Raw genomic sequence first — 18014 nt, forward strand, 5'->3', positions numbered from 1 at the left:
CTTCGGATGAGGTAAACCTTGACAGACTATGGCTATAACATGACCAAAGTTCCACTCTTGTATGATAATGAGAGTGCCGTCAAAATAGCCAACAATCCCATACAACACTCAAGAACAAAACACATAGACATCTGACACCACTTCTTCAGAGACCACTCAACCAAAGGGGATATCGATATTCGGTATATGAGAACCGAAAAATAACTAGCTGATATACTCACCAAGCCACTAGATGAACAAAGATTTTGCGAGTTGAGAAGTGAGCTAAATATCTTAGATTCTTGCAACGTGGCTTGGCTTATTGCATACAATTGATTGTTGCAGATTTCTAGCTTTTACGTAGGTGTTTTCTAAAGATAGGCTTAGAGTTGTGTGTTTATTAAAAAAACTGGATCTTTAATTTTGATCTTTGATCATGTCATGTCACTTGTTGTTATAGTTTTGATTGGCTGATTGGTGGCTAATCACAAGTGACATGATCTCTCGTGTCCATCAAAACACACATCTCTCTCTTTTCCTCCTAAAAATATATCTATTCTCTACTACTAGTCAAAGTACGAAACATCCGCTTATTTATGTGGAGGATCTGCATATTTGCAGAGACCGCATAATTATGTGGAGGTTTCGCTTTGTGAAAGTTTTTCACCTTTTAACCCTCCCATTGGGTTAAAACTTCTCTCTCCCAGCAGTTATTCTTTTTCACCACCGTGCCCCTCTCTCTCTTTGAGCCCTCATCACCCTCTCTCAAGGTTCTCCACTTAAATCCCAATCTTCGGTGTTCTGGAGAGCAATTCTTCAGGGAATCAGCATCGGCATCTGCATCAAGACCAACTCTTCTAATACAGATTCCCCGTTAAGTTCTCCAAGATTCACCTCAAGTTAATCTTCTCTCTCTCTCTCTCTCTCTCTCTCTCTCTCTCTCTCTCTCTCTCTCATTCAAGGTATAAATCAAGTTTTTATCAGATCTCTCTATTTTAATGCGCTAGAGTGATAGTCCTTTGATAGATATCCTCCTTAGGTGTCCTTGATCACATATCTCTAGTGGCATTTGGATCCCTTGGTGAAATCCTTCAAAATTGTGATTTAGGGTTTGATTTGCAAACTACATAGGGTCCGCATATTTGTGGATACTCCGCACATTTGCGGAGGGTCCGCAAATTTTTGCGGAGACTCCGCAGTCTGCAGAACATTGTCTAAACTATGACTTCTTTCTTCAATCTTGTTCCATCTTCTTTCATAGCTTATACGCACCTGTTATCTTTCAGTTGTGATGGAACATCCAGATCCAAGGGACCCGCAGTAGAAGCTCGCACCAAACACCGCCTAGACCCTCAAGCTCAAGCTTCCTTTGATGAAGGCAGTGGTTCTCAAACCACCATGTCTAGTGGTGGTCGTGTCAAATTTGCCGCAAAGAAGCAAGTATCCAGGCGAGGTGAGAGGATCGGCAGTCAGGGCATTCGCATTGAGGAACGTTGTGGTGGTGGTGATAGTGGTGCTACAGCTGCTGCTGCTGCAGCTACTGCTGCTCAAAGAGCCAGGGGTCATAAGACCCAAGCTGAGAAGGATGAAGAACGGTTGGGGAAGAAGATAGATCCAAGGACCTGCCCCCGCACTCCTACTTTGGAAGGGATCAAGTACAATACAATGAGTTTCCAAAGGTGAAGTCTCCTCAGGTTAATCTTCCCTATGATCCTCGTCTTCCTAAGAGCTACAAGAATCAAAGTCTAGTTGTCAAGAAAGAAATAATGATCCTTTCTTGTGGCCTAAAGATGATTCTTTGGATGGAAGGTTTTGGTGCCAGTTTCACTTTGACTTTTATCTATCCATCATCTACAGAAGCAAGATCAAGCCAATTGCGCCAATGCAATACATTGATTGGAAATATATGGAAGAGGCCGATGATCCCATCTTTGATGAAGTGATTGATTCTTGCATTGAGAAAGGGTTGAAGGAAGTCATGGGGTTCCAGTACAATTGGAATGAATAAATCATTACCCAATTCCATGCATCTTTCTTCTTCCACACCCGCAAGAATAAAATCCATTGGACTACTCTTGGGATTTAATATTGTATTGACTATATGACATTTTCTCGCCTTCTTGCTCTTGAAACAAAGGATCATGAATATGGGACCATACACATGGAGAAGAAGATCAAGGAGTATGACATGGGTGAAATGTATGAGGACCCAAGGATGGCCGACGGTATCACTCATGGCTTGAAGCTGTTCTACTCCTATCTCAATTTTCTTTTTTGTCAAACCCTTTATCCAAAGAAAGGAGATGTGGTTAAGATTCATGGCATATCAAGGAATACTCTCCTTAGGATGGGTACCGGTGGAAGACCATTCGGTGTTGGTGACTTCATATAGATTGAGCTATGTGATTCCATGAATGATGCAAGGAAGAGCCTCCCATATGCTCTGTATATCATGTACATCATTGAGAAGGTCACCAAGATCTCATTCCCAAAGAATTGTATTCACGAGACCTACCGTGTGATGAAGAAGAAGACTTCCTCTAGGCCATCTCATGAGACAAGTTCATCCTGTGCAGCTCCACCTCCCTCTCATGCATCCCCTTCGCAATCCCATGGTGGTGGCTCTCGTCGCCGTGGTAAGTACATCAAGAGTGTTCTTCGTTCTATCTTCAATATGTGCATGTACAATGCCACAGAAGTAAATGAGATGAGAAGAGATGTAAAGGAAGTCAAAGGGCATTTAGCACTATCCACTTCCCCTCATCGAGAATTGCCTAATTTTGGTGATCCGTATGCTGAGTGGGAAGCTGCGGATCAAGAGGAAGAAGAATAAGAGGCACCTCTGGCTCCCCGCTCTCGCCGTTCTCGTTCTAGTCATGGTGAGATAGAAGAAGATAGTGAAGAAGAGGGCGAGTATGAAGAATAAGGTGATGATGATGAGGACAAGGAGAGGATGAAGAAGAAGATGATGACAAGTAGTTGCTGCTCTTCATAGTCTTTTCTTTTCTCCCTTTTTGGCACTTGATGCCAAAGGGGGAGTGAAAAGCTTATCTATCCATTCGTGTTCTCGTCTCGTCTTGTAATAAATCTATCTATCATGTGTGTGGTGATGGACATGAGACCTTTTGTGTTTGTGATGTGCTAGAATTGCTACTCAATGTTGGAACTAAGTTTTATTATGCTAGTGTGAGATTAAATGTTCTTGTGCTGAGTTTTGTTTTTAGAGTAAAATCTGTCAAAGTCCGGAGGTCTGCATAAATGACCGAAGAATCCACATTTTTTTGCGGAGCCTCCGCATAATTCTGCTGATACTCCGCATATTTACAGAATTTTGGGATATTTCTGTGAATATCATATCATGTGCATCACATCTATTAATGATCTTATACACATACTGTTATTGCACCCCCCCCCCCCCACGGATGCTATGATATAGGGAGAGTCTCCAGACTATACTAAAAATTGTGCAATTTTCATTTTAGGCCACTTTTTGAAGTTTGTTCAAATGCACATCTTTAGGGGAGCTCTATATATCATAAGCATTCAAAATATTTTATTATATACATCTTTTGTAAGCTTTAATTGGGTTATCATCAATCACCAAAAAGAGGGAGATTGAAAGTGCATCTAGGCCCCTAAGTGGGTTTTGGTGATAATGATAAACAATTAAAGAACTAATGAGGGTTATGAAGTATGGACAGGTGTGATTCCATCAGGTGAAAATTCAATGCATGGTAACCCCTAAAGGAAAAAAAGAAAGCGGCACATGGATCTTATAGTTTTAAATTCTTTATCGTTTTGAAATTGAGTTTAGGATGTTGTACTATTAAGGTAGATACAAAAATTACTTGTTTGCATAGAAACATTGCTCAAGAGAACTAATAAACCCATGAGAGACATCGAACACAAGTCTTGCACCCTTATTAGCCCTAATTCTTTTGAACTAAGAAAATGTGGAGGGTCCGCATAACTGTGCGGAGGGTCCGCACTTTAGCTGCTTTGGCTTAATTGCGGAGGGCCCGCACTTTAGCTGCTTCGGGAGTTAACTGCGGAGGGTCCGCACTTAATAGGAGTAACGGCTAGTTTATGAGAGTGGAGTATTTATACTCCATACCTTTTCAATCCAACAGGTACCAGGCATTCATTTTCGACCTAACCTGAGACAAGAAGCTCTAGTTCATTCAAAGCTCCCCTCTCCAATCCCCTTTGTGATTCAGTAAAATATTTGGTAGGATTGAGTGAGAGAAAGGAGTAGTGCTAGTGAGATACAAATCCATTCTTTGAGCACTCGTTTTATTCATCAAGCCGGTGATTTCGAGTTTGTTACACTTGGTGATTCGTCCACCTAGACAGCTAGACGTCGCCCATCGAGCTCCCAATCTTGTGGTGAGCGCTGGGAAGTTTGTATTACCCCTACAATTGAGTAAGTAATCCTAGCTTGATCTTTGTGGTTGCTTGGGTAAGGAAAGAGTTGAAAGAGATCCGGCTCTTTGTGAGCTCTTCAACGGAGACATAGGCACTTCCTAGTGGAGTGATCGAACTTCGGTGAACAAATCCTTGTGTCAAATTTGTCAATTTATTGTGATTTCTTCTAGTCCCTAGTTTTCATTGATTTTTAGGGTTTCTATCCGATATATCTCTTTGTAATATTTGAGCTGCAGGTACTTGGATATACAGGTTGAAAAACAACCTCTGGTGCTTTGTAATTTGTGGATTTTATACTCGTTGTCTTTGCATAGGCATCAATTTAAGTTTTCTCCAGAAAGTCCGGAGTATCCGTATATTTCTACGAAACCTCCGTATATCTGTGGAGGTTCTGGACAAATCTGCAGGAAGTCCGCATTTTTTTAATCCACTGCGTTCAAATTGTTAAATTTTCAAATTTTGCCTATTCACCCCCTCCCCCTCTATGCGGCATTTCACATCTAATTGTCTTTCTTTGTTTGTGAGGCATTGCCTCATCCCTTTCTCGATGACTTTTCAAACATCTAAACCTTTAGTTTGCAAATAACAAGTCATTAGTATTTTCCATCAGGGGAAATTAGCGCTGTCAAAATATGGAGCGCTATGGGTATCTATCCTAACTTCGGACGTCAAAACTCTAGGATGTTAAGTCGAACAAGAGCACAAGGCTCTGATACTAATTGTGAGGAACAGTAGTGTACTTAGAGGGGAGTGAATTATGACACTTAGAAAGTAATAGCGTCAAAAACTTCACAAGATAAACATATCTCAATTTCTATCTAAATATGCTCTAGGTTTATCTAGTGTATCTACTCTACAGCTCAAGAGGAGTGCAACAAGGCAAATTTCAAATATATAAATGCGGAAATGTAAATAAGTTAGAGAGACAAACTCGGCATGAGGAATTTTTATCCTGTGGTATCTGTGGCACACAAGTCACCCCTAGTCTACGTTGAAGCTCCACAAAAGATATATTTTTGGTCACCAAGTCTCGTCCGATCATGACTCTTGAGCTACCAAGTCACCAAGATAAGACCTCAAGCACGATGACACCAAGCCACCAAGGCAAGTATCACAACTAACATCTTTTTCGGTCACTTGTGTGTCGTCTTCACTTCGGAGCTTTAGTCACAAAGACAAGGGTCTCCGTGTCCCTGCATAATCTTTTTGTCATCACTCCACACGAAGTCGGAGGGTCAATAAGCTACCGGTGAATCACCAAAACTCTAAGGCACCGACGTACCTCTTGATACACGGTTGGATCACTCATTGATCCACTCTCTAGGTTGCAGTACCTTGCAACACTTATCTCTAGACCTATAAGCACTAATCACTCTCTAATGGTATGCTTAATTGTCTTAGATGAACACTTTAAGCACTTTGGTGACTTAGATGTCTTCTTAAGTATATATGAGATTCTCTTAACTCCAGCACCTTCAAATAGCCAAGTGGGTAGGTATTTATAGCCTCGAACTCACCAACTAGTCATTGCTCCAATAGCTCAACTTTACTGTGAACACCAAATGATTTGGTAACAACAGTGGTACAAGCATCGGACCATATGGTATGTACAACCTCAGAAACTAGCCATTAGAACCCACTTAGAACCACTTCTGAACACCAGAGTATCTAGTGTATACTTTATCTCCATCGCCAGACTATCCGGTGTGTATACTTGAGCCTGATCGAGCCAACTTCTTCACTGTTCAACTGTCCAGTGTATACATCTTCTAATCACCGGACCTTCCATTGTATTATAGAAAATATTCCGGTGTGCACTGTCATCTAGTCACCGGACCTTCTAGTGTGTTGATCTTCAGCCTTCGACAGTTGCAGAGGTTCTGTTAAATACTCCGGTGTATATATCACACAGATCACCGGACTATCCGGTGAAGTCATTTCTTTCTTCCTTTGAGTGAAAACACTCCGGTGTGTGCAAACTACTGAGCACTGGACCTTTCGAGGGAACAAACTGATTTCATCTTAGTTTTCCACCCTTCTGTAAAGTGTTCCGGTGTGTATACCTTTGGTATCACCAGACTATCCGGTGTAGTCATTTTTCATGTGACTTCTTCAATTCGATTAAACTTTATTCTGATTTTGGTGGCTTTTTCATATATTGTATCCATAAGATCTACTAACATATATTCTTGATAAATATGTTAATCCCATTACTTATATTATTATTAATCACTAAAATCACAATCATGACCTAATACGATCATTTTCACTACAAGTGCACAGGCTCCGTTTATTCGACTCTCTTCTTTCTTTCCCCAATTACATTACCTTTGAAATATTGTGGAAATTTCGTAGAAGAATAGACGTCCGCTTATTAGATGTGGGGTCTGCCAAGCCAGTCCTGTGGAAATTCAGTTTCAGTATCAACATTGATGCTGATAAAGTGATACCTGAACCGCCTCTGAGGACCAAAGATCATACGGGCATCACCAAGCACCAGTACAAAACTAAAAGCTCTTGCGAAGCCTCTGTTTCGCAAGCGTGGAATAACCATTCCGGGACATCCTAAAGCATGCTGATACTAGACTTCGTTTCACGTAGCCAAATAATCATTCCGACACATCCTGAAGCTGCATTTCTTACGTCGCCAACCAATCATTCCATGAACCCAACCAAATATTAGGCAAGTAATATTGCCAAGGGTACAAACGTAACCTACAAGTAACCATCCTGTATGACGTGACAAAAAATAAATTGGTTTTTCAATAAGCAACCCCTATGAGCACTCCCGTTGTACTTGCCCTAGTGCCAAAGCTTAAAACACGACACTGACAAACCAGTAAAAAAGGGCAAACTATCATCTATGCAATGACGCCAGCTTACAACAAGCCTGGCAGAAACCATCATCTTGAGCCATATATGCAAGATGACAGCTTACAGCAAGCCACATAGAAGGAACTTGAAGAGCTTCAGAACAACCCTTTTCAATTCGAAAAAAAGAAAGAAATATTCCCTATTTTGTACAGACAATTCGATCATATGCTACATTCAGCAGACATTCATCAATTTCTAGTTGTGTATTACAATTAGTTATACCACACTGCATCACAGCTCTCACAAACCGCGATCTGATACAGGGACAATAAGAAAATATGTTCTGTACCTCCTATATTCTCATCTGGAGGCCATTGACCAGAAATTCAAGACATAAGATGGCGCGAGTGCAAACCAACTAATGAAGGCCATCGCGGTGGCAGTTTCAAAGCTTGCACAGTGATTCTCTGCACATATGTTAAGATCATTACCAATAAGAACGGTGATACCAGCTGACGCACATGCCGCACCCAAGGTCAGTGTTCCTGTGATCTACAAAGAAACATAAAAAGATCATTAATCTGGTAGTTTATGTAAAAGGTGGTTCCTTGTATGGGAAAGAAACAAATGTGCATGATCATCACATAATTCTTTTGTTTATTTTCAGTATACACCATTTCAATATACAACAAATGATAGATGATTGTCTTATTGAGTAGCCTGAAAAGAAATGACTCACCCCATCTCCAATAGTAAATATACATACAGCCCGGGCATTCCTCAACGAACGTTTGACAAGAAGTGCATAAATATCCACAAAGGCTAGCGAAAGGCTCCACAAACATTGCAAAATGGCTGCCGCAACAAGGTAGCTGGTCAAAAGAAAACCATCAGTTCATCTTGTATCTGAATAAATACACAAATACATCCAACATTTAGTGAGAAAAGGGAAAAAAAAAGTCCACATCACCACTCAACTATAGCAAAGGTCCATTTTCACCCAAAACTATGCCACCATTTGAATAGCGCCCTAAACCAGGGTCTCATGGACTTAGGAAAATCAACTAGAAGCCACCATTTGAAGTTTTTGAAGATTTAAACTATGGAAGATCAACTAGAAGCCTACAGACACATACTTCAGAAAATCAGAGCCGGCACGATGGTTTTCGGTACTCTGCCCCCAACTATGAAAATATATGCAAATAAGCCATAAACAAATGTTTCAAGGTGGTCTTGTCATGCTGACAGCTGATATCACCTAAATTTGCCTAGTTGGCTGCTAATTCAGCCGGAAAAAGGTCTCCCATGCTCATCACTCACAAAGTCACAATGTCTCTCTTCTCTCCCAAAAACTTGAATCATCACAAGCCACATCATCTAATCTGCTAGCTAGGATGCCATGTCAGCGTAAAAATGGAGGTGCATGAAGTTATTTGCATTGGTTTCCATAGTTGACAGTTTAGTTAGATGGTTTTCTACTTGAGGGTGAAAATTCGACTTTTGTGATAGTTGAAGAGCGCAGTATAAATATTTTTCATTAGGGAAAAAACCAGTATTCTACAGTAACACTCTGAGTCATGAATTTTTATGCTACTTAAGAACATATAAAAGTAATAAGAAAAGGGAACAGAGCGTTTTCATGTAAGTTTCAATGCATAGTATAGATTTTGGGATGCATTCCTCAAAGATCAAGCATTAATACAATTGCCACATTATAGTCTGTAACCAGGACATAACAATGTCAACAAAGAGAAAATTGACTTTGCTGAATGCCTAGAAAAACAAATTCTCAAACCGGCAGGAGAGCTGCCTATCATTATAGTAAGGAGAAAAAAAGATCCTCGAAAAACAAAGCCAAAAAACGCCAGACCCAAAACAATACAAAAAAGAAGAGAAGGAGACAGACAAAAAGGGAACAAAACACAACACCCTAACAAAATGAAGAAGAAGCACAAAGACGACACATCAAGTTAGCAGCGCAGATAAGCCCTTCGCGCCAGCCATGGCTCAGAGCGCAACCTTGTCCCAAATCCCACCCTCCAGTCGTTGCTCTTCCGGCATTCGACCATCAAAAATGCATTCGTTTCTGCGTTTCCATATACACCAAGCTGAAAGGATGATCAAAGAGTTTAGCCCACGGCGATGTTCTTTTGGAGCTCGAGACGCCGCTGTTCACTAGTTGCTGAAGCAATCGTTGGGGAGTGGGCTGTTGCAAACCAGTTTTGGCCAAGACTTGGAACCAAATTTGCCGAGAGAACATGCAGGAAGTGAGCAAGTGTTGTATTGTCTCCTCTTCCTTATCGCAAAAAGGGCACCGGGGTGGATGAAGTAAACCCAATGAACAAGGCGATCCGCAGCCCAGCACCTGTTCTTGATGGCTAACCATAGGAAAAATTTGCATCGCAAAGGCGCCCAACCGCTTCCATGGTTCAAAGCCTATACTCCCTTGAAAAAACATCTAATATGCTTAGAAAATTAAGCATGCACAAATTGATCTTCTATTTTCACAGACACGTTTATGGTAAGAAAACAAGATCAAAGCTAATCAGCTAAATATTATTATATCCGAGAAGAAGACTTAACTGGATTGGAAGTGTTGCAAGAATAACTAAGGCGATATCACAAAGAAGTTGGTCATGTTACATTCAAAATGCCTATCCTCTTTCAAGATGCCAAACTAATTGAAAAACATGTGCAGTATTTATTTACTGATAATTATCAAAAAAAATATCTTCAGAATATTAAAGTGCAGTGATCATATCTTGAGGAAAATATTCCAAAATATCTACGTTCTTATCTTATTAACACTAATCTACAAACAAAAGCATGAAAAAACGTCATCTTCCTAAAGCTTGAAGTTCTATGCATCTCTACTACTTATTTCATATCATGACAATTCAAGAAGAGTGCTCTACAAATGATGCCAAAGACAGGAACATGAACGAAAAGTAACCCCAGATTTCGCCGAACACCGGATCCACAGAATTGAAGCTGTAAAAGCAATAATCTAACAAGAAATGGCGTCGTCCCTGCAAAAACATGGGATGACCCTTATCGAATATCTAACTATAGTGTATACACGTATAAGGAGTTTACCATATGCAGACAGGGTACACCGTACACATGTTTGATAACCCTGGATTTTGCGGAACCGACTCTGCAGGACCTAATACCCTTAGAGATTTCAAAGACATATACTAGGAAAGTCTTGATCCAGTTATCCGACTCGAGTATGACTAGTATCCAGGTCAGGTTCATCTGCTTTGCCTTGGTCGACAAGACAAAAAACTCACTATCAACTACGACTGGGACGAAGACTGTGCCAGGACCCCTATATAAGGCAGGGATCTAGACCCCCAGGAGGACAACTCCTAAACCAACGCATACGCAACTCGACGTAAGCGACACTAATACCCTAGCAATCGGAGATACTCGGCAACTTCAACCCTAAATTAATCTAGATCCAATCTGCTCTACTGTAATAGATCTAGTCACATTGCTTGTACTCGATACAGCCCATATATACAGCATCATCCACACAGAACGTAAGGTATTACTCCATACTGGGGACCCGAACCTATCTACATCATGTCTTGTTTTTCGCTCGATCCCTGATCTCGAAGGTAACCCTATTTAATTATGGATATATTGTCAGTCACTAACCTTCGATAGTTAGCGTGCCAGGTAGGAGTTTTTATCTGTTTTTCAGGATCGATCATGTCTCAAGTGCGTGTCCATATCAGATTCTCCGACAATGGCTTCTACGACCACTTCAAGTCGGCGGCGATCATCTTCGCATCGCATCCTACCGGATCCAAGATCACCTTCGGAACTATGACGTACCACTGAGACAATCAAGGTGGACTGATCCAAACCGGTATCATCGAGTCTAGTCTATTGTACGCATACCACAAAGTAGAACACCTCGACTGGGATCCTAAGGAGCTTAATGTTCTTCAATTCATAGGCACTAATAGCGACGGTGAAGGTCACGAGTGACAATGACGACTCCATCAATAGCCAGAGCAGCCAAACAGATTGATTCATGTTCATGGCTGGAGGAGTCGACGGTACACCAGTTGACCAGGACGCGGGAGATCCGACTGCCATATTAAACAACGGTGTGGGAAATTTTGAGGAGCCAGCGGCGGCGGCTACCACCCATAGAACCGGAATCGCTAGAGAGTTACCGCTAGGGACCTTCGCGACTGGAGCCTTGCATATCCCCAACACCACTCATCATCGACAGAGTACGAATAATCAAGTAAACCCTGACATTCGACGACAACTTGTCATGGGGACACCTTTGGACAGGTGATGCCTCTAATGAACAACAGTTCCAAGATCCAGGAACAACCCCCCCCCCTCCAGAACAGTGATCACGGAGCGACGTCAGCTCAACCATAGCCAAGCATTGGCAGTGGTGTCTTCAGCACTCCGGAGGCCAACGTCCAGTGTTCTCATCTGATTCTAAAGTCCTTCCCCGAGTTGCATCTGGCGACGTCGAGGGTAAATCCCTAACAATGATTTCGGGGTATGCTGGACAGTGAGTGCGTGATCGGCGTTCTGGGTGTCACTTGGCATATACTCGATACTCAGAATAGCAGCTAGTCGATCGCCGAATACTAAGCTTTGGCGACCGCTATCTGGTTGCCTGTAGCCTTGATGTGAGCTCCTATCGCCGCCCAAAGATCAATAATTGGTGCTGTCACAAGGGCCTTGGCTGCGTTGCGCTTCAAGCTCGGTCCAGGTGCATCTGTGAGAGGTTGTTCTACTCGAGGAGGCAGAAGCGACGCGTCTGGGAAACCAGAGCCAATTGGCTGGCTGAACCGCTTGTCGTCTGCTCTTTTGACTTCTCCAGACCTGACGACATGTGATCGACAGGATAAGGAATGAAAAGGAAGGCAATAAGTCAAGATAAATACTCGAGTCAAACCTTTTGGCAACCGGAATGCTTGAAAGGATATTCGACTTCTGCCTCTTGATTGTTATTTTCTTCTTGATCATACCGGTAGCTAAGATCTGTTGTGTCAAATGGATGATCTGGGTGTCCGATGAAGTCAGGGAAGCCATTGCCTGCAATGATCTCCTGGATCGAGGAGACCCTTCGGCCTCTTGATCGGTCAATGTTTTCCCCTTGTCGCTGGCGCCAGAGGTGTCATCGAGAACAAGGACCCTGGTCGGGGGATGTCCTCTTGGTGGAAGACTAGGACCTGGAATCAAAGAGACGAATCGGGTTGAACAAGTAATAATCACCACTACTTCCTTAATCCAAAAAATTCTCATCGGTGGTCGAGGATTCATAAGGGAGTAGAGCAGAACGGAGCATGGTTGCGCCTCTTCAGCGAAAAGCTTGCTCAGTCGAGAAGCAATGTCCTGCAGAGGCAGGACTGAACAAGAGGAGTCACTTGAAAAGAATTTGATTGCAGCAACAGAAGCAGTAAAATGCTAGCTAAATCTTACATCCGACCGCGTCCCGGGAGCTATCGTCGTCTCCAGCATAGTCCCAAGCAAAGCGATCCCGCATTTTCAAGAAGCTCGACCTCTGACTAGTGAAGTATTTGGCCACATGCCACCCGGTTAAACCATTCTGTCTAAGTTCGCCAATCCTCCCGACATAATGTGCGGTGTGGTCGGATTCACAGTGCTTCAACCAGGACGAATTTGGATGGGGATGAAGGCCCTTATAGAGTAAGAGAGAGTTGACTAGGTCGGGGTTGGATACGTAAAACCAATGTTTCTTCCAATTTTTTTGCCAGGAGGAGGTTAGCGCAACTAGGATATAGGAATTCTCCATCGCATTCTGCAGTTGAAAACCACAGCCTTCGACATATTTATTCTTAATATTTCTCTTCAAATGATAAAAGTACTAGAACAAATTCAAGCTCGGTATGATACCGAGGAAGGCTTCACACAGATGGACAAACACGTTAAGCATGGTAATCGAGTTGGGATTCAAATAGTGAAGCTCGATTTGGTAACAGTCGAGTATGATGAGAAGAAAGTTGGAAAGGGGAACATTAAAACTGTATTAGAAAAACAACTCAAATATCACAATCTCATGATCAAATTGGCAAGATGAGAATTCCTCACCAGACGTCGGCCTCCAGTTGGCCAGCTTGGGAGGAGGAATAAATCTTTTGCCTCCAAGTTCTTGAAGTTTCGACTCTTGCATCGTCGAGATCGCCCAAACATCGGTTAAGAGCATCATCACGTCCATTTGGTTGGGGGATGTGTCAACGTCCATCGCGCCGGACTTCTCAAGCGAGGAAGAAGCGGCGGTGTTCACAGGAGAGCTGGCAATGGGACTAAGTTTTTTTGCAACGACGCGCACTTGGGCGGAGAGCTTGTGCGAGAAGACTAACATCAAGAGGTTGAAAGAATGGTTACAGTCCAGGTTCGTACTGATATATAATCAGGAACCTAACGTCTCTTTGGTAACCACTCCTGTTATTGTGGCGCCCTGTTCAACGCAAAAGGCGGGGTGATGGCGTTGTGCGAATCTTAGCACACCCATCCAGATGCATTAAATGCATTTATACCCAATGGTTCAAATTTCGAAGATTTCTTTTTAACTCTACTCAGAGTCGGATGTCGATAAGTCGAGTTTTCATACCTTTATTAAGTCTCAAATACGGATAACGGGAGGGCGCTCAACCCAATTGCATTTCCACTCGATACTTAGAACAAAATTTTCTCTTGCTCGATTCTTTCGATCATAAGCTTGATCCACCTTACTAGACCAAGCCTAGACTCGACGGTACTCGAGTGGGCGTTTGTAGAAACCCTCCTTACTTAGCAAAGTTAAGGGGCTATTGTCAAATATCTAACTATAGGGTATATACGTATAAGGAGTTTACCATATGTAGATAGGGTACACTGTACACATGTTTGATAACTTGGATATTACGGGCCCAACTCTGCGGGACCTGATATACTTGGAGATCTCGAAGACATATACTAGGAAGATCTTGATCGAGTTAACCGACTCGAGTACGACTAGTATCTAGGTCGAATTCATCTGCTTTGCCTTGTCTGATAAGACCAAAAACTCCATATCAACTACGACTGGGACGAAGACGATGCCAAAACCCCTATATAAGGCAGGGACCCAGACCCCTAGGAAGACAACTTCTTCTAAACCAACACATACGCAACTCGACACAAGCGACAATCAGAGACACTCGGCGACTTCAACTCTATATTAGTCTAGATCCAATCTGCTCCATTGTAATAGGTCTAACCATATTGCTTGTACTCGATACAACCCATATATGCAGCATCATCCACACAGGACGTAAGGTATTACTCCATACCGAGGGTCTGTGTCTACATCGCGTGTCTTGTTTCCCGCTCGATCCTTAATCTCGATGGTACCCGTGTTCAATTACGGATATATTGTCGGGCACTAATCCTCGACAACCCTGTCATGGATTACAGGGTAAGGTTTTGGAGGGATGTGAGAATTCCTCATCATTATATTAGTCTTTTGAATAGAAATGGTGCTGATGGCCTACTCATCCCGTTCTTCAAAGCAAAGAAACATGCTGAATGAGTTAGTGCTAGGACCAACAAGTTAGTAAAACACATCACAATCCACCGGTTCTGGTTGTAGTCGTAACTAAATAGTCTGAGAAAGGTTCAAGAATAATTTAACACAAGCTTACTGAGCAAATTCTTCATTCTTACATCTTTGCACGCAGATAGCTGGAAGTAAATCTAGGCCATGGTACAAGGTTCCAGAATAACGATACTTCTCAAAATTTATCTTTTCTTTATGAAACATAACTTCTCGAGTTATTCTAGTTCTAGTTATCACACGTGAGCTCAGCATATAATTCAATCAACCACGTCACGCCATCATCGCCCACCCGTTGCACAAAATAGCATTAACATACCGTACATACCAATACGACTCATCTACTGAAAGTTGAAACGCAAGGCTTGAGAAATCTCCCGAGCCAAGAAACACTAGATTACCACCATTACTTTTCCAGCACGTCAAACAACCTAAGAACTCAGTTCAGATTTCAATTCAGAGGAAACAGGATCGAAGAGAGGGACCGAGATCGACGGACCTGAAAGCGGAGACAGAGGGAAAGTCGTTGGTGGACGCCATGACGGCGAGCGCGGCGGCGGCGAAGAAGGCCTGCGCGAGGCGCAAACCCAACCCTGCGGGCGTCCCCGGCGCCCCCGGCGGGTCCTTCATCCTTAACCCGCGCGGGTGCGCGACGCCCTCCCCCTCCCCTTGCCCTTGCGCCGGCGCCGGCGGCGGCGCCTCCACCGGGTGCACCGTCGGCCGGCTCGCCCGCATCGCCCCCAGCTCCTATGGGTCCACTTCCGCGATCAGCGTCTCGCCGGCATCTGATCTCGCCGGGGCCGGGTGGGAATCGGAGGGAAGGAGACGAGGTTTGGCAGATGCGCAGGGGGATGAGGAAGAGGAGAAAAGGCACGGCGGCGTAGTACGACCGCTGTCTCTCTCTCTACGCTCTCTCTCTGTTTTTTTTTTTTTTTTTGGAAGTGGTTTGTTTACTTGGTCACTCAACATCGCAATTTTCACGCACGGTTTAGCAGATCCGGTACTTACGTAAGTTTTTAATTTCATCTCCAGGTAATCATGGGTCGTCTGAAATTCCAATCCAACTCACCTAGATCATAAGACAGCCCAGCTCACTTACCTATCTCCACTCTCCACACGGCATCGGACCATCAGGCCACATACCGAAATCTCCGTGTGCGGCCTCCCCGACACCTAGCCTCTCTGCCGTCACCCCGCTCGCTGCCCGGCCTCTTCATGGCTCCGCCGCCACCCCACTCGGCCTCCCCGATGGCTAGTCGTGCTGCCCGGCCTCCCCACCGTTACCTTGCCCAATCACCCCGCCACTGCCCCGTCGAGTGGCCCCGCCTGCCCAGCCTCTCTGGCTCCGCCGACCCTGATGGGCACCTGAGACCCAACGGATGCGGATTGGGGTCTCAGTTTTCACCCGATCACCACTTCGGGCTCAGGTTGGGTTTAGAGTCGAGCGTGGTTTTGCTCCATCTAACTCCAACCCGGCTCGTTATCATCCCTAATCACTCTAGACAAAGTATGGGGCCCGCATTTGGAATTCTGTATGGTGGTCCTCACTCGTCAGTAGAAGCTCCATTAGGTTGAGGGCTCTTTTTGGATGGAAAGGTTTGTTAGTGTGATTTAAGGTTAAAGGTGGAGAAATTATGATATATTTGGTTTGAGGAATCAGTTGGTTGAAATGATTCATTATAAAATTATTTTATGAATTTTGGTGGGATGACTTTATTTCTCATATATACACTAAACATATGCTTATAAGAAATGAGTGACGATGGATCAACTCACCATATTTCTCAAACCAAAAAAAAAAAGTTTGGAGTAAGACGATCTATCACCACCACACTACTTAAACCAAACACACCATTAATAACATACCAAAGGGAGAATATGCATGCAACCCATTTGAACCCAAAATTTCAAAAAACGCCAAACAAAACCAAACCAAACCATTATCATTGTGAAATCAAACTATAAGTAGCAGCAGCAACCCGATCTCACCCACACCAAAGGCAACCCAAACAAAAATCCAAACCATATAAACCGTTCCCCACCAGACCATTAGCACCTTGAAGTGAGATGATCCATCACTACTCCACCTCTCAAACCAAACGCACCATTAGTAACTTATCAAGGGGAGAAAACACATGCAACCAACCTGTGAAATCATATGATGAAAAATTGGTTTGATTGATGAAATTGGCAGAGTAAATTGATTTACTATAATGATATTTGGTTGATGTTCATGAGTTGTTAAGATATTCTTGGATAACATAGTTAGTTTGATGCGTTATCATTAGTTGGGTATGCTTATGTTAGTGTGTTGGTTTTGTATGGAGTTTATGATAGGTGTAGAGTGCCCGATCTTTCGGCGAGTGATGATAATTTCGATTAGTGGACGTCGACCCTCACGATCCGACTACGACGAGCAAGCCCGAAGCGCCAATGCAATCGCTGAACCAACTTCCGATGGATATTAACCTTGCGGTAAACAAGATCAACCTGATCACGAGGATCAATTCTTGCAAGCAATCGAAGAACGAGCAAGAATTAGAGGCGAGCAATCTGATGTATTGCACGAAGGTGGAGTTCTGAATTCACGTCGAAGGACGGATTGTAGCTAGGCTATCAATTAAACAAAACTCAAGTAAAATAGGGGGCGCAGCCCCTGGTTTTATAGGGTGGAAAAGAGGGGGCGCAGCCCCTAGGGCCGGCTAGGAGAGGGAGAGGCACGCACCCCTAGGGGCGCCCTCCTTTGGGCCGTCTTGGCCAGATTGGCTCAAGTTGGTCCACATCAGTCTTTAGGCCTTCTGTTGGTCAAACTGAGCTTCTGGGCCTTCATTCTTCAGCACCAAAACAATCTTTAATTCTCGTGCACGGGCCCGAGTCATTGGCCTAGCTGGTGGCGCCTGGATTGATGGAGATGGCGTGTGGACTTGGGCTGATGGAGATGGCACCTGGGCTGGAGTGGATGGCGACTGGGCTGATATATAGGTGTCGATGTCCTCATCATCCTCCCCTTCTTGAAGTGAAGTCGTCCTCGACGGCAATTCATCATCCTCACCCAAATATGGTTTCAAATCTGCAACATTAAAACTAGTGGAAACACCAAACTCCATGGGCAGATCAAGAACATAAGCATTATCATTAATTTTGGTTAGCACTTTAAAAGGACCAGCAGCACGAGGCATCAATTTCGAACGACGCAAAGTAGGAAATCTATCTTTAC

General features: G+C 43.4%; 1 protein-coding gene across 2 annotated transcripts; it reads right to left on the reverse strand.

The window, feature by feature from the left end:
- Positions 1–7369: 7369 nt before the first annotated feature.
- Positions 7370–15745, reverse strand: LOC133903642 (CASP-like protein 5A3). Of its 2 annotated transcripts, none has more exons than XM_062345075.1 (3): positions 15297–15745; positions 7958–8090; positions 7370–7770 (listed from the first exon to the last, which is right to left on the reverse strand). In XM_062345075.1, exons 1-3 carry the CDS (start codon positions 15530–15532, stop codon positions 7579–7581), a joined length of 561 nt encoding a protein of 186 aa, XP_062201059.1. In that variant the 5' UTR covers positions 15533–15745; the 3' UTR covers positions 7370–7578. The 2 variants fall into 2 exon arrangements, with proteins under 2 accessions (XP_062201059.1, XP_062201058.1); XM_062345074.1 differs by lacking the exon at positions 15297–15745 and adding an exon at positions 12155–12493.
- Positions 15746–18014: the final 2269 nt, after the last annotated feature.

Source organism: Phragmites australis, chromosome 21, assembly GCF_958298935.1.
Source record: "Phragmites australis chromosome 21, lpPhrAust1.1, whole genome shotgun sequence".
NCBI lineage: Eukaryota > Viridiplantae > Streptophyta > Magnoliopsida > Poales > Poaceae > Phragmites > Phragmites australis.

Coding starts and splice junctions, on each gene's coding strand:
- LOC133903642 (XM_062345075.1), bottom strand. CDS start 15,532: ATGCGGGCGAGCCGGCCGACGGTGCACCCGGTGGAGGCGCCGCCGCCG. Junction 8,091..15,296: donor CCCTCTGTCTCCGCTTTCAG/GTCCGTCGATCT, acceptor TCTTTTGACCAG/CTACCTTGTTGCGGCAGCCA. Junction 7,771..7,957: donor TATTTACTATTGGAGATGGG/GTGAGTCATTTC, acceptor GTTTCTTTGTAG/ATCACAGGAACACTGACCTT.